General features: G+C 42.3%; 1 protein-coding gene across 2 annotated transcripts in view; it reads left to right on the top strand.

The window, feature by feature from the left end:
* The window catches only part of LOC127639291 (protein bicaudal D homolog 1-like), a 43,669-nt gene extending 27,634 nt beyond the window's left edge, over window positions 1-16,035 (top strand). Inside the window, exons 7-9 of one of the 2 annotated variants that reach the window (XM_052121227.1) lie at window positions 1,043-1,253; window positions 11,932-12,005; window positions 14,309-16,035. In XM_052121227.1, the coding sequence (XP_051977187.1) occupies window positions 1,043-1,253; window positions 11,932-11,979 (259 nt within the window). In that variant the 3' untranslated portion in view covers window positions 11,980-12,005; window positions 14,309-16,035. Of the gene's footprint in view, window positions 1-1,042; window positions 2,558-11,931; window positions 12,006-14,308 lie in introns of those variants that run through there. The other variant, XM_052121226.1, reaches the window with a different exon arrangement.
* The last annotated feature ends 10,217 nt before the right edge of the window (window positions 16,036-26,252 follow it).

Below are 26,252 nucleotides of genomic sequence, written 5' to 3'. Positions count from 1 at the left end.
CAGTTCACCCAAAATTACATACACTCATGATATGTGTATGACTTTCATTCTTCACTAGAACACAATTGAAGAAAAATAGACAAATATCTCAGCTCAGTAGGTCCTTAAAATGCAAGTGAATGGAGATTTCTCCTTTGAAGCTCCAAAAATCACAGACAGTCTGCATAAATGTCATCCACAAGACTCCAGCGGTTAAATTAATATCTTCTAAAGTGACACGATTACATTTGGTGTGAAAAAATATCAATATTTAAGTACTTTTTAACTATAATCCAACGCTTCAGGAGAGGGTGGAGTCCAAGTGGTCTCTTGTGTGACGTATTTGCGTTGCTATGGATACCGACGTAATCTCTCGCTCTCCACTCGGTTGAGACATCCAGGATGAGCACACAAATGCACCATTGTGAGAAAAGAAGCAGATAAATTCAGATCTAAACCAAAAACAACCTATGTAACTTACTGTGCAGCGTTCCTCCATCTCACTTGTAAACAGCGCTGCTCTTCTGGCTGTTTTTCCGCGTTTTTCAAATGCCAGTGCGATTATGTCACATGTGTGTACCGCTGCAGAAAGGAAGCATGGTTTTGGGTCAATAAAAGTATTTAAATATGTATCTTTTTTGCTCTAAAAGCAATCGTGTCGCTTTTAAATGATAGAAGACATTAATGTAACCGCTGGAGTCGTATGGATGACGTTTATGCAGACTGTCTGTGGTTTTTGGCGCTTCAAAAGAGAAATCTCCATTCTCTTGAAAGAAAGAGACATGGCTAACCATGGTTTAGCTTGTATTGAACTAGGATGTTCCTTTAAGTTGGTAGTGTCGTAAATCAGTTACTTCCCAACACTGCTAAAATAACCCACTAAATATAGCAGGATGCTGACTGCACCAACTTCAACAGAAGCAATATTTTTCAGGATGGGGGTTTTGAAAACTTCAACAAAATCAGTTATGACAGATGGCTAAAAAAATTTGCCAATTAGTGAGCCAGCAGCACATTTGAGTGAATGTTTATCATACTAATTCCTGTCTTTCGCTCTTATTAGATGTGATGAGTATGTTACTCAGTTAGACGAGATGCAGAGACAGCTTGCGGCAGCAGAAGATGAGAAAAAGACGTTGAACTCTCTCCTTCGCATGGCCATCCAACAAAAACTCGCACTCACCCAGAGACTAGAAGAACTGGAGGTTGACCAGGAGCAGTCTCACTGTACACGAGTGGGCAAGACATCCAGACTGCGGACCACCACGCCCAAAGTAAGTGGAACGCACGTCCCGCCCCTTCCCGACACCCCTCTGACAATTACTGAGGTGCTTACTGCAGCAGCCGCCATCACCTCGCCTACCACCCAGAATATACCCGCTTTTACACCCACTCAACCTTCCGCACCCAACAGCCCACCCATGCTGGAGGCCCCCTCTTCCCCTGCCGCCTCTGCATCCTCTTTGACACCCCTGACCATGCCCTACCGCCAGGGCTTGTCCCAGTGGACAATGGGAGTCCGGGCTTATGTAGTGGAGCCGCACTCTTTCAGTGTGGACTATGCCCACCGTCCTACCCATACCTCCATTCTGGCCCGTCGTTATGCAAGCGAGTCGCACTATTCCCCGGGCTCTGCCCCGTCCTCGCCCTATCGCTCGCCCCTTTTGGCAAGTCGCCGCTCTACGTGGAGCTCCTCCATGTCTCGCCCACTTCCGAGTCACCTGATGCGTTCCACCTCTCGATACACGCCCCCACCATCCACCTACACCCCACTGTATCCCAGAAACTACAGCTCGCAGCATCCCCGGTACTGATGCCCGGCGGGTTGCGCAGAGAGGAGGACACACTGGTTTCCTGTGTTTGAATGTTTTGGGGTGTGCTTTTATATACTCAGGGATTTAACGGAGCACAAGTGACCCGGCCTTCTTCAGACGAGACTGTTGATCATTTCTCAGGACACTTTGTTCTGTCAAACACGCATCCAACATGAATTTGGGTGCATGCGGACTTACAGATGAACAGATCAGAGGGACTTTTAGACATTTTAAAAAGGACGTTACATTGACACATTCAGATTTTGTTGCAGGTCGTTGCCATGTATCAGACTGAATGTGAAACTGTCTAACGATAGACGTCATGTGCCGATATTTGAAACTATTTAAATCACTTAACACTGAAACATGCACAGCGTATTAGTCATTACATTGTTTATACAGAGTCAGCAACACATTTTCAAGGATTACTTCCAAGTTTAAGAAGGGGTTAATTTGTTACAACAAGGTTTTTGTCTGTTTTGGTTTAGGTTCGTTGAGTACACTCCAAAGAATATTGGATTGCAATTCACTCGAGTCGACCCAAAAGAAACATAATTTAAGTAATATTTTGGGTTCAATACAAGTTAAGCTTAATCAACAGCATTTGTGTCTGTTCAAACCAAAAACTAAATAATTTTGACTTAAATGCAAATGTAAAATGATAAAATCAAGGTTACAATGAGGCACTTACAATAGAAGTGAATGGGGGCCAATGTTTGGCAAAATTGGCTATTACTTTACACAGATAAGGTTAGGATGTGATTTTATCACATTAAAAACATGTTAACACACATATTGTTTATGTCTTGTGGCAATCATTTTGAAAAAGTTATTATTTTATCGTTTACCAATTGGCCCCCTATTCACTGCCATTATAAGTGCCTGTAACACTTCCCACAGGAAGGAGGACAGGAAACAGGTGTTCAGCACAAGGTAAGCTTTAAATTCTCTTTATTTACAATGCACAATGTAACACAAGCGCACTGAGTTGGCTTGTCGTCTCCTCCCGACTGGAGGCTCTGTCTCTGCTTTTATGCCGCTCTCCTCGTGCTCACTGGAATTAGAGACAGGTGTTAGGCATAATTTAGCTCAGGTGTAAGCGCCCTTACCGCTTTCCTCTCCGGACGGGCGCTTGACCACGCCCCGCTGCCACATACCCCCACCGCCCGACTCAGGCGGGGCATCATCTGGCCCGCCTACCACTCCCCCATTTCTGGAGAGAAAGTCGGCGACAGCCATCTGCACCCCGGTCTGTGGACCACCTTGAATTTAAAGGGCTGGAGAGCCAGGTACCAACGGGTGATCCGGGCGTTAGTATCTTTCATGCGGTGGAGCCACTGGAGTGGGGCGTGATCCGAGCAGAGGGTGAAGGCCCGCCCCAGCAGGTAATACCGGAGGGTGAGGACCGCCCACTTGATGGCCAAACACTCCTTCTCCACGGTGCTGTACTTAGTCTCCCTCAAAGAGAGCTTCCGGCTAATGTACAGCACTGGGCTCCTCCCCTCCACCACCTGCAGAGTACGGCCCCCAGCCCTTTGTCTGAAGCGTCCGTCTGCAAAATAAAAGGAGAGAGAAATCAGGTGCATGAAGAAGCGGCCCCCACAAAGTGCGGCTTTAATCTGCATAAACGCCTGTTGGCACTGCTCTGACCATTGGACCGGATCTGGAGCCCCTTTTTAGTGAGGTCAGTCAGCGGGCTGGTGACGTCTGAATAATTAGGCACAAACCTTCTATAATAGCCAGCCAGCCCCAGGAACTGCCTCACCCCCTTTTTGGTCTTAGGTCTAGGGCAAGTCGCAATCACCGCGGTCTTATCAATTTGGGGACGCACCTGGCCATGACCCAAGTGGAACCCCAGATACCGTACCTCCACCGCCCAATCACGCACTTCTTAGGGTTTGCTGTGAGCCCCGCCGCGCAGCGATCTCAGGACGGCCCTCAGATGTTGCATGTGCCGCTGCCAATCATTGCTATAAATGATAATATCATCTAAATAGGCAGCGGCGTACGCGGTGTGCGGTCTGAGGATCCGATCCATGAGTCGCTGAAGCGTGGCGGAGCCCCAAACAAACCGAAAGGAAGCGTCACAAATTGGTGTAATCCAAACGGCGTAGTGAAGGCTGTTTTCTCACGGGACATTGGTGTCAAGGGGATCTGCCAATAACCCTTTGTTAAATCCAAGGTCGAATAAAATCGAGCAGTACCTAACCGATCGTCATCAACACGGGGCATTGGGTACGCGTCAAATTTAGACACCGCGTTGACTTTTCTATAATCCACACAGAACCGAACAGACCCATCACTATTGGGAACAAGAACAACCGGGCTGGACCAATCACTGTGGGATTCCTCTATTACGCCCATATCAAGCATCGCATCTAATTCCTCCCGTACTATTTTTTTTTTATGTTCGGGTAAGCGATAGAGGCAACGCACCACAGCGCCTGGCTCGGTCTCGATGTGGTGCTGTATGATGTTTGTACGGCCCGGTAGAGGGAAAACACATCCGCGAAATTCCTTTTGTAATTCGGAAACCTCTGTGAGTTGCCGCGGTGAGAGTTGGTCTCCACAAGTAACCGGAGTGTTAAGATTGTAGTTTTTGTTTACCTCCGGTCCGAGCTCCGCCCTCTCCAGAACTACCGTGGCCAACGTCACAGAGGCCGCCTCCTCCTCCATAATTTCAGGAGGTTGAGGTGATAAATTTGACGTCGCCCCTCTATCGGTACGTTTAACTTCATAATCGAGATCCCCTACTGGTCGTGGTGACCTCAAAGGGTCCTTGCCACTTGGCGAGTAATTTAGAGCTTCGATGTTGGGAGTAATCACGAGTACCTTATCTCCCAGTGCAAATTCCTGTAGCCGAGCACCCCTGTCATACAGCCGGCGTTGGCGTTCTTGAGCTTGGAGCAAATTCTCCTGTGTTAATCGCCCCAGTGTGTGGAGTTTTGCTCTAAGATCGAGAACTAACTGAATTTCATTTTTGCTATTAGAAGGTCCCTCCTCCCACGCCATGGATGACGTCAAGGACACCGCTGGGCGTCGCCCGTACAGCAGCTCAAACGGGGAGAACCCTGTGGAGGCTTGTAGGACCTCTCGTACTGCAAACAACAGGGGTCTAGCCACTTATCCCAATTTCTGGCGTCATCGGTACGCAATTCATGAATCATGTTCTTGAGCGTTTTATTAAATCGTTCCACTAGGCCATCAGTCTGCGGATGGTAAACGCTAGTGCGAATCGATTTAATGCCCAAGAGCTCGTAAAGTTCAGCGAGTGTTACGTGACATAAAAGTCGTGCCTTGATCGGTGAGGATTTCTTTCGAATCCCCACCCGGAGATTATCTTGAAGAGTGCCCCTGCAACACTACGCGCGGAGATGTTGCTCAGAGGCACTGCTTCCGGATATCGCGTCGCATAATCCACTAGGACTAACACGGCGATGTCCGCGTGCTGACCGTTCTAATGGCCCGACGAGGTCCATCCCAATTCTTTCGAAGGGGACCTCGATTAATGGTAGAGGGCGCAATGGCGCTTTTGGGGTGGCCGGTGGGTTTACCAGCTGACATTCACGGCACGCCGCACACCACCTGCGGACGTCACCGCCAATGCCCGGCCAATAGAAACGGGCTATTAGGCGGAGAAGTGTTTTCCGTTCCCCTAGGTGACCGGCCATAGGATTATAGTGAGCCGCCTGGAAAACCATTTCCGGCGGCTCCGTGGAATCAATAATTGCGTTACTTCCTCCTTTGTTTGAGCGTCCTGCGTCACTCTATATAACCGATCTTTAATCATGGCAAAATATGGGTATGAAATGGCGATGCCCGGCCGGAGCCGTTGACCATCAATTACTCTCACTTGGTCAAGAGCATGTTTAAGGGTTTCGTCCCGCGACTGCTCTAGAGGGAAGTCCCCCTCAGGGAATTCCCTGAGAGGAGGGGCGGCCACCTCGCCCCTTCCCTCGTCATTCCGAGCACCTGAGGAGGAGAGCGGCTGAAAGACGGGGAATGGGAGGGTACATTCTCCCAAGGCCGGGAAGCTGGTCTCTGGAACCCTCCATGCCTGCGCGGGGCAGGAACGGGCCCTGGGGAGAGGACAGAAGAAGAGAACAAAGGGGAGGGGGCGAGGGCAGGGGCAGACACAAGGGAAGGGGAGAGAGAGAGAGACGAAGAAGAGGGCTCGTCCGCCCTCGGGATCGCCGCCAGATGGTCCTCTGCGAGACTAACGGCTTCCTCCAGCGACGCCGGGCGGTGGCACTGGACCCACTCCGCCGTTTTCGGGGCAGCCGTTGACTAAATTGCTCCAGTACCACCTGATCGATAACACCCTCGGCGTCGCGGTCCCCAGCGAGCAGCCACCTCCGACAGGCGTCCCGGAGCCGTTGGGCAAATCGCGAACGGGCGATCGGACTTTCCCAACTTCATGCCCCGGAAGAGCTGACGATTCTCCTCCGGGCTCCGACCGACCCGTTGCAAAATGGCTCTTCTTAGGTCTGTATAGGCCAGGAGGTTAGTTGCCGGCAGTTGTTGAGCCGCGAGTTGAGCTTCCCCGGACAGGAGAGGAACTAGGCGGGCTGCCCATTGTTCATGCGGCCAGCCCCAGATTTCTGCCGTTCGCTCAAACAAATCCAGAAAGGCCTCAGGATCGTCTGCTACCCCCATCTTCTGTAACGTGAGGGGGGGCAGCGTGGAGCGGGTGTCCGGGGTCGCGGCTGTGGCCGGCGCGGCCTCCTGGCTGAGGAGGCTCCGGATGGCATGCCGGTCCTCTGCCTGAGCCCGCATGATCTCAAAAAAACGGCGATCCTGGTCCTGCCGGAGCTCAAGCAGTGATTGTTGGTGGCTCTGGTGTAGTGTCGCGAGGGACTGGAGGACCTCCGCCAGCTGGGAGGACTCTACGGGGCGACCCATCTCCATACTTGGATGAACAAATCCCGGGTTTTGGCACCAGTGTAACACTTCCCACAGGAAGGAGGACAGGAAACAGGTGTTCAGCACAAGGTAAGCTTTAAATTCTCTTTATTTACAACGCACAATGTAACACAAGCGCACTGAGTTGGCTTGTCGTCTCCTCCCGACTGGAGGCTCTGTCTCTGCTTTTATGCCGCTCTCCTCGTGCTCACTGGAATTAGAGACAGGTGTTAGGCATAATTTAGCTCAGATGTAAGCGCCCTTACCGCTTTCCTCTCCCGGACGGGCGCTTGACCACGCCCCCGCTGCCACAGTGCCTCTTAGCAACCCAGATTTAGCTTCTTTTATTTATTTTCTAAAGAAGGGACAAGGTTAAATACATTTTTGTGATAATCAGCATTATGCCATAAATGCTGTTGATTAAGCTTTGCTTGTATTGTTCATAAAATTCCTTTAATATCTCTATTTTGACTCATTATTTGATCAGACTTATATGCAATGGTGATGAGGCCATGTGACAACTAGAGTACTACTTAGAGTTGCATACTGCATATTGTGTTACATACATCTTACATACAGTATGCAATATGCAGTATTCCACTCTGAACATAGCCTAAAGTGTGAGACAGTTGGTTATGTCATAGTTTATGTTGTACTAGTGTATAGTGCTGGGCACAATGCCCATGTAATGGTGAATGTGCAAAAACTGTTGTGAACTACTCTAGTGACGTCATTTTAACTTTACAGTAGAGATTAGACTGATCCGGAGTCAGATGTAAGGTAAAACCGAGAACTCATGAATGTTATGAATGCTTACAGGAAAGTGCTAGCAATGTTGCATTGAATGTATATCAATGTTGGAAATGTGATGCAAATGTCTAGATGACTATAAAATATTCTCAGGGAATATCATTCATCGTTAAGGGTCTCATAACAGTGGTCTAAGCCAAATACTTTGGGGACAATAACATGTACCATTTATAGCACATATTAGTCATGTGACATCTTAAGCAGTGATTTACAATATTTGTTTTTTCTAAAACGCACAGTGCTTGTATATCACTAGACGTGACTGTTGTTCAGTGTTCTTTTAAAGACAACTTGCTCCTCAATTTGTGTTGGCATGCTACCCTTTGCATTGGCATTTTTATACACTCTACCTGTTTTATTATTTTTGTTTCTTGTTCATATTTTGGCAAATTACCATATTTCAGAACTTGCAGCTAAATGCTGACAAATTGGGCAAGAAATGTCAAAACACAGCACTTAATGAGGGATATGCATGGACCCCGTACATCTTTGGCATCTTTAGTTCCTCTGTTAAATGTTTTTTCTTTCCAAATATATCTGTATTTTGAGAGAGACGTCTGTGTCCTCCCATTACACATCGATTCTTCTGCACCAAAGGCACTGACGGGCCTTCTAGTGCCATATCACATTTCTACAAAACCCAACACAAACATGCTTGAAGCCCGAATCATTTGACAGGTGTGGACCCCTTAACCACAGACATACCATCATTTCCCTGCATGCCATTTTAAGCTGATTTCTATTAAATACATTAAAGCAATGTCACATGAGCAGAAGTTGTACTGTATTTCAGCATACCAACGAGAGTGGCATTGTTTTTATTCGACAGTCCTACTAACAATGCGTTAAAATCGACTGACATTTTATACACAATAGGGCCAGCTATTTTATTTACTTTTGCTTCAGCAATGGAAATAGCCCAGTTACAATGTTGCAAACAAGAAAACTGGAACTCTGTGTGACAAACAGACAAACAAAGTGATTCAAGAAGTGAAATGTTCCAGTGCTATTATGAGAGTTGTCAGCACCCTTGAACCACTGCTTGTCCAGTCAAATTAGTGGACAGTAACTGTTGTAAAATTTCAAATACATTTTTCTCAATAAAATCCATTAATGCTCACACAGGCCTCTGTATTTAGTTTAGCTGTCTGTTTGTGGTTTATAGCTCCAACAGTCAAACTATACAGTAGGTGGCTCTCTATAGAAAGCTATGCAAAGCATCCATTTTTCAATTTTCTTGCTTAATTTGTACCACAGTCGTCTAAGATGCAAGGTTTTCAAATGTGCACATATGCAGTTTTTTCATTTTGCTTTGAGAATTGCTCACGTTTTTATTTGAAGTTGAATCTGGAACCGATAAAAGGTTGACTTCCATTTGTTCTGGTTTGTACGGAAAGGTTTTTGATTAATTTGATCTGATATCTGAGGGTTTAGGGATGCTTAGTAACAGATTACATATGTTTTTTAACACAGGACAGGAAACCTTGTGTAACCTCCTCTCTGTGGCACCCTGAGGCAACTGACGTCCAGTTTCAAAGAACCTGTCAAATGCTTCCCGCTTCCTTTCCGCATCACTTCCTCTTTGATTTTTTCCTCATTCTCACTGTGAAGTTGATGCGTCATGCTTTGATGCATCTGCACTAGATGAATGTGTTTTCTACTGTTACTGTTAAAAAAAAACCAGACACTTTGTGTAAATGCAACACAATTTTGTTATTCTGTTATCACTGAATGTCCATGTCTGCTGCATGCGTATACAGTACATGGGGTACAGGAAACCACTGTATATGTCTGTTGTTAAATGAACAGTAACGCATTGAATATTCTTCAAATATGCTGTAAATAACAGGTATAAATGAAATGCATTTATTGGTTCTATGTCCTCATTACTTCAGGAGGTCGCAAAGTTTCAGGTCCATGAAAGGATTTGTGGAATATTTCTTTGTATATCTACTTTAATTTGCACTGCTAATTACATTCAAGGTTCTTAACAACATTATAAAACAATCTGCTAAAACATCCAAATATATAGCATTTTACGGTAGTAGCCATGTCCGGGTCTAAGGGGGGCCAAGGAGGGATATTGCCCCCCCATAAACCATGGCTAGGTCTTAGGGAGGGCTGGGTGGGGGTCATTGCCCCTAGAAACCATGGCGACATAAAGGGGGATTAAGGGGACATTGACAATTAGAAACCATAACCTGGTCTAAGGGGATGAGGGAGCTTGGGGGACATTGCCCCCAGAAACCATGGCCAGGTCATAGGGGGGACATGGGGGGGGCATTGCCCCCAGAAACCATGGCGAAGAAAAGGGGGACTAAGGGGACAATGACCACCAGAAACCATGACCGGGTCTAAGGGGGTGGAGGGAGCTAGGGGGACATTGCCCCCAGAAATCATGGCCAGGTCTTATGGGGGACTAGGAGGGGCATTGCCCCCAGAAACCATGGTGAAGTAAAGGGGGACTAAGGGGACATTGACCACCAGAAACCATGACCGGGTCTAAGGGGGTGGAGGGAGCTAGGGGGACATTGGCCCCAGAAACCATGGTGACATAAATGGGGACTGAGGGGACATTGACCACCAGAAACCATGACTGGGTCTAAGGGGATTGAGGGAGATAGGGGGACATTGCCCGCAGAAACCATGGCCAGGTCTTAGGGGGGACTAGGGGGGCATTGCGCCCAGAAACCATGGCGAAGAAAAGGGGGACTAAGGGGACATTGACCACCAGAAACCATGACCGGGTCTAAGGGGGTGGAGGGAGCTAGGGGGACATTGCCCCCAGAAACCATGGCCAGGTCTTAAGAGGAATTAGGGGTCATTGCCCCCAGAAACCATGATGACATAAAGGGGGACTAAGGGGACATTGACCACCAAAAACCATGACTGGGTCTAAGGGGATGGAGGGAGATAGGGGGACACTGCCCCCAGAAACCATGGCCAGGTCTTAAGGGGAACTAGGGGGCATTGCCCCCAGAAACCATGGTGACATAAAGGGGGACTAAGGGGACACTGACCACCAAAAACCATGACTGGGTCTAAGGGGATGGAGGGAGATAGGGGAACATTGCCCCCAGAAACCATGGCCAGGTCTTAAGGGGGACTAAGGGGACATTGCCCCAGAAACCATTGCAAAGTCTTAGGGGGGACTAGGGATGGCATTGCCCCCATAAACCATGGTGAAGTAAAGGGGAACTAATGGGACATTGACCACCAGAAACCATGACCGGGTCTAAGGGTATGGAGGGAGCTAGGGGGACATTACCCCCAGAAGCCAGGGACTAGGGAGCATTTCCCCCAGAAACCATGGTGACATAAAGGTGGACTAAGGGGACACTGACCACCATAAACCATGACAGGGTCTAAGGGAGTGGAGGGAGCTAGGGGGACATTGCCCCCAGAAACCATGTCCTATCTAAGGAGGGGCTGGGGGGTAAACTTCTGATGCCCCCACACTGGTTGAATGGTGTAACAAAGGAACTTATTGCCCAACCTAAAGTTTAAGATCTCGTGCTAGCCCTGGCCCTAGTAGTAGCTGTGGAACACTACCAGCTGGTGGGGGCCTGGCTGAGCATTTAGAGCATCTTGGTAAAGGGCCCTTCTGCAAAAAACACATCATACAAGCTTAAGGTGGTGCAGCTTGTCTTTGGAATGTGGCAGCTGGTTTGTTGCTGGTCCAAGATGGTCTACATGCTCAGCAAAGTCTGCACTAAACATTTTTCTAGCTCGTCCAAGCTGGTTTATGTGTTTGACAAGCTGGAAAACTGACTGGTGGGGACCTTGCAGAGCTTGTAGACCATCTTGGACCAGCAACAAACCAGCTGCCACATTACAAAGACCAGCTTCACCACCTTAAGCATGTATGATGTGGTTTTAGCAGAAGGGCCCGTTATCAAGAAGCTCAGCCAGGCCCCCACCAGCTGGTAGTGTTCCACAGCTACTACTAGGGCCAGGACTAGGATGAGATCTTAAACTTTAGGGTGGGTAATAGGTTCTATTGTTACACCATTCAACCAGTGTGAGGGCATCAGAAGTTCACCCTACAAGTTTAATGGCTCATCAACCATTTAAGTTAGCATGGACCATATTCCAAAACACAGCTACCAGTTTTAACTAGATTTTCTAGGACAATATCATTTTGTTCAGCTTTTGTGACACAATGCATACTGTGTTGTTATTGTGCTGAGTTCAGAGTGGCATACTACCCATACTATTTCTACCATATCTATCTATTGCAGAACTAGTAGTGTAGCATGATAGTGTGCCATTTCGAACTCGGCTGTGGCCCTGAAGTGAGGTAAGTGAAAGCTGTATGCAGTACATACTTTGTGCATTGTATATCCTAAATATCTGAATTGGGACGCAACCAAAGGTAAGTACTGCCCCCTAGCGTTGAGAGGACTAACTTCTCGGTCTCTTCTAGATAGTCAGCAGCCTCCTGCAACATTGCCACAACTCTACAAAAAAGTAAATACGCCGGGCCCCTTTAGCCCACAGGTAATCCTTTTATTTATAGCTCTTTCATTATTAGCTATTATATTTGTTATTGTGCTAATTTCAATATCAAGCATTTTAACCCTTAGATGGACTCACAGGTCAATTTGACCCATTTAAACATTTAACACTGATTTACATCAACTTAAGTTTAATGTAAAACTGAACCTGGCAATGTTATTTTTTTAATGACATGTAGTTATAAACAAAGCTATAAAAAAGTGCCTAATTTGTACCTTTGGGTCAATTTGACGCGGTTCATATAAAAACTTACAAGAAAGCTTGTATGTTATGTACATGTACACTCATATTCATAATTGCACACACACAAAGACATACATACATACATATATAACTACATCCACACACACACACACACACACACTCATTGACAACAGACACACATGTTAATTTGTTCAAAACATTTTTGCTGTTAATTCAGATTTCATTCAAATTTTTGCATGTTCAAATGAGATATAATAAACAAGTAAATACCTGTTTGAAAAATGTAGAAAAAAAATGTAAAGTTATTAGATTATTTTGTTACAATATGCATCAAATGTTTCAGTGTTTGCTGCCAGCTAGTAGAATGATCTAAGTTCAAAGAGATAGAGCAAACAAAGCCTTTATTATAAGCTTTTGAAATTAAAGTTTAAAAAAAATGGATCAGTTTGACCCAGCATGGTCAAAGTAAGGACTTCATTGTTAAAACCATCCAAAGGTTAAGCGAAGTAACATTTTGTGTACCTGGATTAAAGACAACATGAAATATAATTGACCCCATTTAGTGTATATTGCACATTTCAACAGTGCATAGTATTTTGAAGAAAGCCAATGCATCAAAAACATATAAAATTATCTTCCAATAACATGAAAACTTTTCACAATCCAATCAAATCCCAAATGGATTAAATCCTGTCCTCATCCCACCCTGAATTATCATTATTTAAATGTTGCTTTGGTTTAAAGCATTTGCTAAATGACAAGCTCTTGAAGCAACAGCAATGTCAAAGAGGTTTGATTCCCAAGGAACACAATATTTAAAAAAATAAAAGTCCCCATTTCCTTCACTATCCACTCCAACTCATCCAATCCTCATGCAAAAAGTAAATAAATACAACCTTTTTAACAAAAAGCATAATCTTTCCATTTAAACATAAAGTAAGTGTGTCCAAACACTGTAGTGTTTATTATTATTTTTGTATTATTGTCCAGTACAAATATCAATATATCCTTAAACCAACATGTACATTTACTAGTTAAGTCTAGTTTTCAGAGAAATATGACAAAATTAAGTGAACTTTATTCTGAAAGCAAAACACTGCCCATGGGGTTTGTAACTAGCAGCCCATAATAAACATCTAGAAAGTTTTCCTTAAAATTGATTTCCTCATAAAACACTATAGAAAGTATTTATATATATATATATATATATATATATATATATATATATATATATATATATATATATATATATATATACACAAATTGTGTAAATTTCCAGGCGTGTATATTATTCAAGGGCGTGGATTCCAGGGGGATGGGAGGAGGTAGCCCCCACCCAATAATCAAAAACAAGCCCCCCAATATTTATACCATGATAGAAAACATGTACATGGTTCACGCTGTTTCATGTTGTCTGTAAACCGGTTCATTATGAATTAAAAAAAAATGGGAAATCATTTTTAACAGTGCCTCTTCCTGGTTCCCGTGTATAGCTCAGCGAGTAAAGACGCTGACTACCACTCCTGGAGTTGCAAGTTCGAATCCAGGGCGTGCTGAGTGACTCCAGCCAGGTCTCCTAAGCAACCAAATTGGCCCGGTTGGTAGGGTGGTTGGAGTCACATGGGGTAACCTCCTCATGGTCCCTATAATGTGGTTCTCGCTCTCGGTGGGGCACGTGGCGAGTTGTGCGTGGATGCCGCGGAGAATTGCGTGAAGCCTCCACACGCGCTATGTCTCCACGGTAACGCGCTATGGTAACGAGCCACGTGATAAGATGTGTGGATTGACGGTCTCAGACGTGGAGGCAACTGAGATTCGTCCTCTGCCACCCGGATTGAGGTGAGTCACTATGCCACCACGAGGACTTAGAGCGCATTGGGATTTGGGCATTTGGGAAAAGGGGACTACATTTTTATTTTTTTTTATGTATTTGCATCTCATTTAGTTTGTGAAAACCAAGTGTGAAACGGTTCATGTTAAGTATATTAAATCATCTCTCTCTCTCTCTCTCTCTCTCTCTCTCTCTCTTTCTCTCTCTCCTTTCTCTCTCTCTCTCTCTCTCTCAACATAATTTGGTGCAGGTGGATTGTAATGAGGTTCCTTCCTCCCCGACTCCATATCAGAGGCAATGCTTGGATTTTACACATCAGGAGTGTCTCACACTGCCTTACCGTACCAACCGCAGCGCCGCCCTGACACTGAGGCGAAAGCGATACTCACAGAGCACTGTGAGCTGTACACACGCCATGATGTGGGGAGAAGGACACAAGCCAAAGAGGCCCAGTATGCACGTGTGATCACATGACACTCTGACATCATGATTACTTCATAGGTGTTTGATTTGTGTCATTGTCCAGCAGCTTTTTGCCTTTGACACTTCTTTACACACTACTGAAAGAGTTGATGTTTCACAGTTTTGTCAGCTGAATGTGATATCTTACAATCATTGATGCGGTGTTATAGAAAATGTTTGGTGAAATTAATAGTAGAGCATGGGGATGTTTTTAGCAAAGATAAAAACTTACAAATACTGATACTAGTAATAATTAAATAGATTAATGAATTTGTAGAGAATGCACTTTTATTAAATACAATGTTAAAGGAACGTTCTTGTTTTAATGCAAGTCAAGCCCTTGCAACAATATTTGTGACATGCTGTCAATTACAACCAAATAATTGATAATTCCTTCATCAGTTTGTAAAAAATAAATAAAAATGCATTTACAGCTATAGCCAACACTTAGAATGGAAGTCTATGGGGCAAACATTGCACCAGGATAAATGTTAAAAACACACCGTTTCGAAAGTATTGCCACTAGACTAGATTTTACATGTTAACTTAAGACTTGTGTGGTAAAACCACTTACCAAGTGTGCCATATTTAAAAGGGACTGTTTGATTATAGAAAGGGAATTATATTAGTTGCATGTTCATCCTCCTTGAAAAGTAGTTCCACCACTGAAAGATGATTTAGACAACTTTACAGCTCAATAACAAAGACTTGAAACCCTCTGGAACGTCTTGCCCCATAGACTTCCATTGTAAGTGCATTACTATAAATGCCATTTCGGTTCTGTTGATAGAGCTTAACTTGGATTAAACCCAGCCCATTTCTTAAAAACCTGTGGGCTAAATGTACCAAAGCCTTTAAACACCAGTTAAACAGAGTTGGGAAACGATTGAAGACTGCACATGTAAATGAAAAGACCATCCAAGATGAAGTAATCTTGATTATTTATCCTATTCTAAGCCTTTCTGTCAAAACCCTGCAGATTATATCCATTGAATACCATAAACTACCTCTCTGTAAATGTGTTGCTGATGAATATACACGTCTTTCACCTGACAGGAATGTTGCATGCATGAATATCACTCTTGCTATACTCTACCATTGATCCCAGCAGTTATCTCAGCTGCAAGCACAAACACAAACTCAGACCAGAGCATTCAAGTGCTGTCGGTAGTTGGTTGAATGTTAATCTCAACTTCCCTAAACTCTAATGTCTTAACCTGCTGTTCCAAACACACTGGACTGATAGTAAAAGTGTGGACAATCCTTTGGGAATGGACCAGTCGTGCTCTAGTGTACAGATCCATCCATTCAACAGTGAATTCATCCAAAGTATACCTACCCTGGGGTGTATTGCTTTTGTTTTAATGTCAATTTTGCATTCTTGACCATTTGTGTATGGCACCGCACTCTGTTAGCTTAATTCATAATATAAAAATGACAAAATTGAAAACTGAATTTATCACTGAACCATTGAAATACAGGTGGAGTCTTCTTTGTGAACAGCAATAAAGCATAATGTAGGCTAATTCTCTATTACGGAGTTTAATGAGCATATAAATAAATTAATTTAATAAAACCAAAATGAAACCAGTCGGTGTCATGACTTTTGAGAGTTTAGCGCTCTCTTGCAGACTTGATTCTACAGGCAGATAAGCACCATTGTTTGTACAAGGTTTATTTAAAGGAATATTCCAGGTTCAATACAAGTTAAGCGCAATAGACCACAAAAATGTATTTAGAAATAAATAAATCAAGGTACAATGAGGCACTTATAATGGAAGTGAATGGGGCCAATTTTTGAGGGTTTAAAGGCAGAAATCTGAAGCTTATAATTTTACAAAAACGCTTATTCATTTAAAACTTTTCAATGCCGAGGACTTCAATATCATGAGCTGTAATTATAAGAGCTTTAAAGTTGTTTAAATCATCGTTTTAGGGTTTAAAGTTAGGTTGTCATGGCAAAAAATGTTTTAAAAATGGATATGATACGGTTATATAGCTATAACACGTATACGGTTAACATTTTGTGGCTATACTTTTGAAAAAGTGAGTATTTTAATGTTGACTGATTGGCCCCATTCACTTCCATTGAAAGTACCGTGCTGCAACCCACATTTTATTTTTTATTTTTTTATTCAAATTATTTTTAAATAAAAAAATATTTTTTTGTGGCAATCAACATTATGCCACAAATGCGACTGAGATCAACTTGTATAAAATCAAATTCTTTCCAACAAGTCAGTCCACTGTCGGCCATCTTTTAAATGCTCTCGGGAGGCTATTTCCAATCATGCCAGTGCAGCTCCTATTGACTTGAATGGGTAAAGACCGAAATTTGAAAAACGGTTGGTCAACATTATGATCAAATAACTTATTTCAAATCAGCAATAAAATCTGCCAATTCTGGAATCATAAATTGTGATACTTTACCACATATTACACTAAAGAAAATGAAATTTCTCGGTATAGCTAATGCGCATGCGCGTTCTAGACTTGATATGCAGGTGATGAATGTATCTAAAAGGTGATTGGCTCTTTTACCTGTAAGGCGGGAATTTATTTGTACATCCGTTGACCGTTGGGCGCTCAGAGCTTCTTGGTTGAGCGTTCCAAATTTTCCCATTCAATTTAACAGAAGTGGCCCATCTCTGCTACACACTCTCTGATTGAACCCTTTAACCGTTTCTTTCAAAGGGGCGGAGTTATATTATGATTGCGTAAACTGTCGTCTGCTGCGCGCTTTTGCGGCAAACGTAACAAGGGGGCGCAACAACAGTTCAATCAACAGTTTAACTGACGATTGCAAAATATATATATATATTTATATATTATTAGATACGTGTTTGGAAGAGTAGCCTAAATATTGACTTTCTGAAATGTGTGAGAAGGTTAAGAGAAACGTCAAAAATGCGTATGATGTGGAGGAGTTCAGACGCATCGCGCTGAGGAGAAGATCTGGGCAGATCAATGGAGAGGAGCATATCAGACCGAAATCCATTTCTGGTGAGACATCTTTAGAGTCGTCTAACAATTATTTACTGGGACAAGTACCTCTCAGCTTTTAAAAATGAAGTGTGTCTTGTGCTTTTATAGAGAAGAGGCGTTCTTGTGACCCGTTTACAGTCATGTCATGAGCAGAGAGTGTGTTCAAGTGTGTTTTCAAAATGTTTAATTATTTGCTGAAATTTAAGTTGCTTAATTTTTTTTTACTTTTCTATGATAAACTGTTTTCTTTCTCTTTTTCAATCAGTGTATGTTGGCTCTCCCTGCTGGGGAAAAAAAAAAAAAAAAAGCTGGTTTAAGCTGGTCTGGTTTAAGCTGGTCTGACAGTGGCCAAATCAACCAATCAGGCTGTGTGATCAGGGAAAATCAGCCAACCAGTTTAGGCAGGTTTTCTTTTATCTTTTCTTTTCCTTTTTTCATTTCGAACCGTCCTTCAGCCTTCCTTTCACAAATAATACAAAATAAATAAAGTTGCAATATGAAAGTTAAGTGTAAATAGCAACAAAAACCATATTTGCACTAAGTGCAAATAGCGTTAGATGCTAATTGATGCTAATAGGGATGCTTAACTGATCCCTAATTAAATACAATACTAACATACAGTTTTAGTACTAACCCTATCCTACAAAAATTAGTAACGTTATGGTTAATTGCATTACAACTATGGCCAAAAAGCATGGTTACTACAATTCTGCTATAGTAAAACCATGTTTAATTTTACCTGGATCCAGTGAGTAGCCAAGGGTTGGCTGGTGTGGGCCTGGGCCCACCCAGAATATTAGAGGTCATTATTTGACTTCAAATATATATTTATAAAGTAGTTAAAAAATGCATCAATTCTGATTTCTGAAAGTGTGAATCCGCTGCATCTCTGTTGTTAAGGAATCCATTTATATTGATGCCCACCCAAAAGTAATTTTCCTTGCCTGGATCAAACCTTTCAAATTACCGAGACCAAATCGCTGCAAGAAAGTCCAACTTTATATTGATTTTTCATGTATTATTATACAGTAAGTAGTATTAAAGGAAATACTAAGAGTGGACACCGGAAACAGGATTGGAAAAACTGGGACCAAAGGCAGACTCGAACATGAACCACACAAAAACAGCTCATCATTACACCCCACAGCAGTGACAGTACGGGTGCTGTATTTCTTCGTTTCCACCAGACTATTGGAGTGCAAATAGCCTTGCTGTGTGGCAGGTGCTATTTACACCTAGTGCAAATAATCACTCGCTTAAAAAAACAAAAAACTGAGACCTCGGTTTGCAGTTTAATTCAGCATCTGGAATGCATCATATTTATGTTGCATCTAAATGACACGATTACTGAGAATTATATTATCACTAAAACAGATAATGCTATTGTGGGTCACTGGTTGAGATGTTTTGATGTAGCTTTTTTCCACAGAGCAATCTTGGACCTGGGGATACCAAGGGGTTCGCAAGGGGGTGCTAAGGGTCAGTGGAAAAATTGTTGGAAATCATGAGATTTATCATGGTTATTTAATATATAATTTGTAACTAAGAAATGTATAAATAATCTGTAGGTTTGTGATGAATAATATGTCTTGAACCTTTAGCTTGATCAATGGGGTTTGTGGGGTTGTAAGGCCATATTCTTTATAAAGCTCCTTTGGAACAAAACTATTAATTGTGAACAAAAGGTCTATACAAATACATTTACAATTTATTTAAAAATGTTTCTCTTCACGTTACAAACATTAAAAGATGAAATAAGAAAAAATATACAGTATAAACTTAATACAAAAAACTATTTATGGCTAATTGTTTAATTGCACTAGCATGTTATCTTTGGATGAATTTCATGTTATTTTCTCACACAATAAAATTGGGTCTTTATACATGAAAATATAAACCTGACTTTATATTTGAGGAATGGGGCCCCATGCAAGGGTATCATGATATTGATTGTCCTTGGCATTTGAAAAGTTTGAAAACCACTGATTTAGACCACATTTAGGAACCCTACATTTTCATAATATTGAGACTTGATTGTTTTTTCCTATTTTCAATGTGTGTCCTAACCTGTCAAACTATGTGGTGCACTGGTGTTGCAAAAATCTCATAAAGTACGTTTCTGAGGTAGATTTACAGGCGTAACTGCCTTTGTTGAAAATGTAAGAACAACTTTCCACCATTAGAGTGCATCTCAAGAACTTCATATTCTTCATACATGAACTTCAGAGCTGCCTGAGTGAACACACTTGGGCTGAGTTCAGAATTGCCATTTAAAGTCAGAAATAGTTAGAGTAGTATGACCGTATGCGATTCTGGAGTCAGCCTCAAACTTTTCTTGAAGCAAAAGGGGCCAAATAAACTGCTTGTGACAAGGAGGACGGTGTGGCCGGGCTGTGAGTGTGCATGCCTGGTGTTGAGTGGCCCAATTAGTGGGAGAGAGAGAGAGCGAGACGCACATGGAGCTGTGTGTGTGTCATCATGTTATTATGCTGCAGTGCAGTGTTTTAAGTTATTATTATAGTCTTGTTAAGTGTTTGTCCAGTTCCCGCTTTCTTCTTTCCCAATGAGCAAGAGGCTTGTCTGCCACACTGGTAACGAAACACGGGACAGGAGGAAGACGCGCCATCAGAGATCCCTCGCAGCCGATTTGGCCACTCAACACCAGGCGCACGCACTCACAGCCCGGTCACGCCCCCCTCCTCCTCGTCACACTGCTAATTTAGGCCTGCCATTTACTATCCCGTCAACCACGCGAGATGTGATTTCAATCGATTTTTAATTGACTATAATTGTTCACGTGATGTTGGTAATCTAAAATAACATGCCTCTATTTCTCATTCTAATAGATATTAGTTAATGTGTTTTGTCTGTCTCTGGAGACATTAAAAGACACCTATGTGCTCAAGCTGACACCCCTGAGTAGGCCGCTATGAGGTGGAAATTTAGTGCTGGCTCAAGTAAGAGCAGGGGAGTCATTACACTGATAAGTAAATATCTACAATTCAAATGTCTCAAACAGAGTAAAGATAAATGAGGAAGAGTCATTATTGTTTTAACTGAAATTCAGGGACAAAGTCTTATTTTGGCTAAAATATATTAGCCAAACATTGGTGATCAGGGCTTTTTTTTATAGATCTTGAAGGGATGTTGCAAGCCGCTGGCACACCTCATAATATAATATTGGGAGGAGACTTTAATCTTTTGACGGACTCAGTCATTGATCATAGTGATGCAAATGTGTGTAAGCTAGGGCTGGGGCGGTATGGATTTTTTCTAACCGCGGTTGAAAAGCAAGATATTACCGCGGTATAGCGGTAAACTGCATTAAATACATTACATTGGATCAGAGAAGTCCCCCCCCCCCCGACAGACTTTGGCGCACACATCAGAAGTCGCTTTTGATAGACAGACTTTAAATATTGTCACCTACATCCGAAGAAAAAAAACGAGCACAATTTTAAATAGTCAAATTTTCATCAAGCAGTAATTTGGCATGAACTAATCACTGTATAGATTTCCTTATTTAAGATTATTCTCAGATACATTCGCATTGAAGATGGGTCAGACATGATTTTGACCACTTTATTAAGTTTTGTTTTGTAGAAAGCCTTTCTTTAACTTAAAAATTCATTTTGTATAAATTGTATCTTAATTTTAATCACTGTTTCATTAACTAATTGCCTGGAATTAATAAATAAGAAGCAAATATAGCAGACATATAATCAGCAGCAGGACGTGGAAGCGCCGATGCGATCTCTTGCGCGTGAGCTCTCTCATAAATGAACCGAAACTCGGCGGCTAGGCCTACTGCCTCACAGACATGAGAAATACATAGAAATCTTAAAATGCATTTTAAACAAAATTCAAAACAAAATGATAAAATTTTAGGCTACAGTAGCCTAGTAGTCAGGTTTGCCGATGTGCGTTACTATTTATCTATTTATTTTTATCCCTGTGCGCCAATCGGAAACGGACTTCACTGCTGATATTCTGGGGATACAACATAGCCAATAGGCTATAGCCTACTAGGGACTTTAGCCTTTAAAATATCTTTGCTGCATTGGATCAGTCTCCTTTCTAGAACAGCCAAGAGCTTTCTAGCCTCGCGGCAGCAACGCCTTGCATCGCTCAGACCTTAAAACAGTCAGCGCCGCGGATGCGGTTTTGAAAATTTATCAAAAAACGTTGGTGCGGACAGATGAGTTTTGTGATGCGGTTGCGGATTAAATAATAATAACCCATCCGCGCATCTCTAATACAAATGGAATGTTATTATGTGTCATGGAACATTGCGCTCCCCAACTCGCGAAAGGTCGGATTTGCTCCATATTTTGATAAGTTTTGTTTAGAAAACCTTGAATCCATGTAGGCTAATATCATTAGACATAATCCATATCATTAGAATCAATGAATCCATGTCATTAGACACAACGAATCCATGTCATTAGACACAACGTGCACACATGTGCAGGCCAATGTTTTTTTTGTTTTTGTTTTTTTGCGGTGACGACGGTGAAAAGCTCAGACCCGCGGTTGGAGTCACGTGACCGCGGTATTGCGGTAATGCGGTAACCGTCCCAGCCCTAGTGTAAGCCCCCTAGAGCAGCATTGATGCTTCACAGGATGTGTAAAAAATCTTTGTCTTACAGATATTTGGAGACTTTTGAACCCATCTGGTAAGGACTACAAAATTTCTTCAAAAATTTCCCAAAAAAGTCCCTTATTTCATCTGCCGTTGATTGCTCAATTGGAAACATTTTAGTCTTAGATCGTGCCCTGGTTTGTTGCCCATATGTTTGTTACATATGAGGAAAAGGAAATCATATAGTTAGCGCTAATGTATCCCTCTTGCAAAATCCTGGATTCCAACAAATGCTAAAGGCTGAAATCAATATCTATATGGAGACCAACTGGTCCACAGTGTGGCTTGGGAGTCACTTAAGGCAGTTCTTAGGGGTCAGATCAAACAGTATGCCTCATTTACCAAAAAATCCAAAGCACAAGAACTCGAGGAATTGGATGGCAATATTAAAAGTGCAGAGGCAGAGCTGAAGCGCCAAATGTCGTCTGATGGCCTCAGAGAATTGATCCAATTGAAATTTTGTTGCGGAAGGTGGAGTTTTGGCTATTCGGGGCAGGTCAGTCATACTTGTATTCGGCGGACAAAGCAGGGAAGCTTTTGGCTACATATAAAAAGCAGAGAGAGTCTTTTTCTACCATTCCCTCAGTGAAATCTGCTAGTGGTGAAATATTTACCTTGGCCACTGATATTAGCAATGCCTTTAATGAGTTCTATCTTGATATCTATTGTTCCAAGTCTTCGTCTATACTGATCAGGATATTAGAAAATTTGTGGAACCATTTGAACTTCCTAAAGTAAAAGATTCTCTTGATTCTGAGATTACATTGGTTGGAGCCTGTTGAGGTAATTAAGGCCTTGTCTACAGGCAAGGCTTTGGGGCCAGACTGCTTTGCCACTGAGTTTTTTTTAGATCTTGTGCTACAGAACTCCACCTTTTCTAGAAGTTTTTATGGAATCCTTAAAGAATGGAAAGCTTCCGCCAACCATGATGCAAGCCCGGATCAGTCTGATTCTTAAAAAGGACAAAGATCCGAGTGAGTGTAAGAGTTACTCTCCAATTTCCCTGATCCAGCTAGACGTTAAAATATTGTCAAATGTTTTGACATCTCTTATACATATAGATTAGGTGGGGTGTATTCTGGGCCGCAGCTCTTCTGATAACATTAGGGGTTTCATCAGTATCATGTGGTCAGTGGCGAATGATCAGACGCTGCCATTTCGCTTGACACCGAAAAGGCATTTGATATGATAGAATGGGATTATCTTTTTAAGATTTTGGAAATGTACGGGTTCTGGAATCCTTTTATTGGTTGGATTAAGTTACTTTCCAGACACCCGGTAGTGGTGGTATTGACAAATGGATTAATTTCAGATTATTTTACTCTGGATAGGGGCAGCCGAAAGGGTTGCCCTCTTTCCCTTTTATTGTTCTGTCTTGCCCTGGAACCATTAGTACCCACGATAAGAAAGGACAATGATTTTCCAGGGATGGTGGCGGGAGGTGTGGCGCATAAGCGTTTGCTTTACGCAAATTATATTTTATTATTCGTCTCCGACCCAATTAGATCTATGCCTTGCCTACACAGAATTATTAATTCCTTTTCTAAGTTCTCAGGATACAGAGTTAATTGGTCTAAATCCGAAGCTTTGACTGTGACAGCCTTCTAGTGGCCCAAAAAGGGCATTAAGTATTTGGGTATTTTATTCCCTGCAAATTTGTGTGATTTAGTTAGTCAGTTTTGGCCCTTTAATAAAAAGGGTTTAGATCGATGTGTGCAGGTGCGCTTCATTACATTTATCTATAATTTGGAAGATTAATGTTATTAAAATTTATTGTGTTCCAAAATTCAACTACCTGCTACAATCTCTCCTTTTGATGTCCCCCTCTATTATTTCAAACAATTTGATAGCATAGCGAAGTCCTTCATTTGGAATTTTAAACGTCCCAGATTATATTTCAATAAGTTACATAGGCCGATTGACAAAGGAGGGCTAGGCCGACCCAAGATTTTGTTTTGTTGTTATGCGTTCGGTCTCAGATATTTGGCTCATTGATCGCTTCCACGTGAGAGAGCCCGTCCCTGGTTTTGTATTGAACAGGAAGTTTTTGCCCCTATTTCACCAAGGAAAAGCCTTTCTATCAAACCAACCGGAGAAGTTAAGTCACACCCCGATATCTTTCATTTGCACTCAGAATGGACAAAAGTGTCCAGAGTGCTTTATTCTGACATTTATTTAAATGTAGCCTTGAGCACATGGCTGAACCCAAAATGATGTATTAATAAGACCCCTTTCTGCCCGACGGAGTGGATTGAGAGGGAGGTTAATGTGCACTATATGAGAGTGAAGTGTTGAGATCCTTTGAAAATATGGTTCAACATTGTGGGATTCCCTGGTCTCAGGTCTTTAGGTATTTATAACTGCACCACCTGCTCTGTACTATTTTTGGGAGTAGCATACACCCCCCCCCTAAAGTGGCAGATACTCTGAGAGTGGTGATTACTGCTTTTGGAAAAGGTCATGAGGCATCAGTGTATTACTCCCTGCTAATTCAGAGTCTGGGGGACGGAGCTTCGGCTTCTCTCAAAAGATTATAGGAGAAAGATTTTACATCGATTCTATTGGACCCCCTCTAGATTGAATAGGCTTGGTCTGAAAGACACACCCACCTGCCAATCAGAAGATGGGGACACAACCCAAGTTTTTTGGTGGTGTGTTAAGATCCAAGAATTTTGGTTAAGGATTCAGAGATTTATGTGTGATGTATTCGGCACTGAAATTTCATTTTGCCCCAGACTCTGTATTTTAGGCGATGGGGCGGTCATTAATATAGGGGATAAATACATAGAAAATTGGGTCCTAGTCAGTGTTATGATTGGCAGACAGATTGTTCTTAGGGCACGGAAGGCAGCTGGAGTCGCTCTCATTTCAAGAGTGGTGCACAGAGATGGGGAGGGTGGTAACATTCGAGGAAATGTCATGGAGAAGGTTGGGCAACTTGGATTCATTTTATGAAAAATGGGGCAGCTATTTGGCCTTGGATGGCTCTAGGGGAGGGGCAGTGGAGAGTGAAGTGTAGTTTTAAGTGTGTAATTTATATATATGTGTGTGTGTGTGTGTGTGTATATGTGTATATATATATATATATATATATATATATGTTCTTTTTGTGTATACTCATGTGTGACCACAGGGATATTTGTTGAGAGTCGGGGTGGGGATTGGGACGGGGAAAGGGAATAATGGGAGTTAAATGTTGATTCTGTGAAATATATGTTTTGCTTTTCTTAGTCTGTTGTGTGACTCAATAAAAAGTGATAATCATAAAAAAATAATGCAATTTTGAGCCAAAGCCATCGGTCACAGTATATGATACTCCAAGAGAGACGATTTTTGTCATAAATGACAAAATGTTTACTGTGTTTGGCCTTTGCACTGCAGTCAACATGAACATCTACTTCGACTAAACAACATGTTAGTCATCAGATTGGAGGAGACTTGCATAATAAACCATTATGTTTCTCTTTATCATACACATCTGTTGTTTCATGCAGAAAAAAAGGAAATGCAGTGAGCTGGTAGAGAAGGGAAGGCAAACTGTGATATGGGGAATCAATTTGTGCACATTGTACAAACACGATTCAAGAGAGCAGTCTGTAAGTTGAGATCAGGTCAGTGTGTGTGCATTGGTTCAGTTTTTACCTCTACATGTACTGTATGCCATTGATGTAGTCCAATTAATGCATTCAATATGTAAAGTTTTGAATATGCAAAATTTCTTTATTCCATTGGTGCTTGTAAAAATCTGAGAAATATGAATATGGTGATATTTACATAATTGCAAAAAAAGGATATCGGCAGGGTGAAAAGGACCCTGGGTGGGTCTTGTAGCACTCTAAATGGACATAAGATTGATTTTGAGTTCAAATGATATTATTTTGTGAAAAGAAAAAGTCTGTGAAGGGATGTAAAAGATATGAATCTACATTAGCGGAGCTATGAAGGGAATTGGTTGTGTGGAACGGTTATTAATTATATGGTTTAGCGGTCATTGTACACAAATATCTGAGTTGTGTAAGAATCTTAAAGAAACTTGTGGTTGAGTGAGTATTAACAAGCAATGTAACTAAGGAATATTCATATAGAAATGGAGGTTACAGTGAGG

The sequence above is a fragment of the Xyrauchen texanus genome, chromosome 47 (genome assembly GCF_025860055.1).
Source record: "Xyrauchen texanus isolate HMW12.3.18 chromosome 47, RBS_HiC_50CHRs, whole genome shotgun sequence".
Classification (NCBI taxonomy): domain Eukaryota; kingdom Metazoa; phylum Chordata; class Actinopteri; order Cypriniformes; family Catostomidae; genus Xyrauchen; species Xyrauchen texanus.
This window is presented reverse-complemented; position numbering and strand designations above follow the sequence as displayed.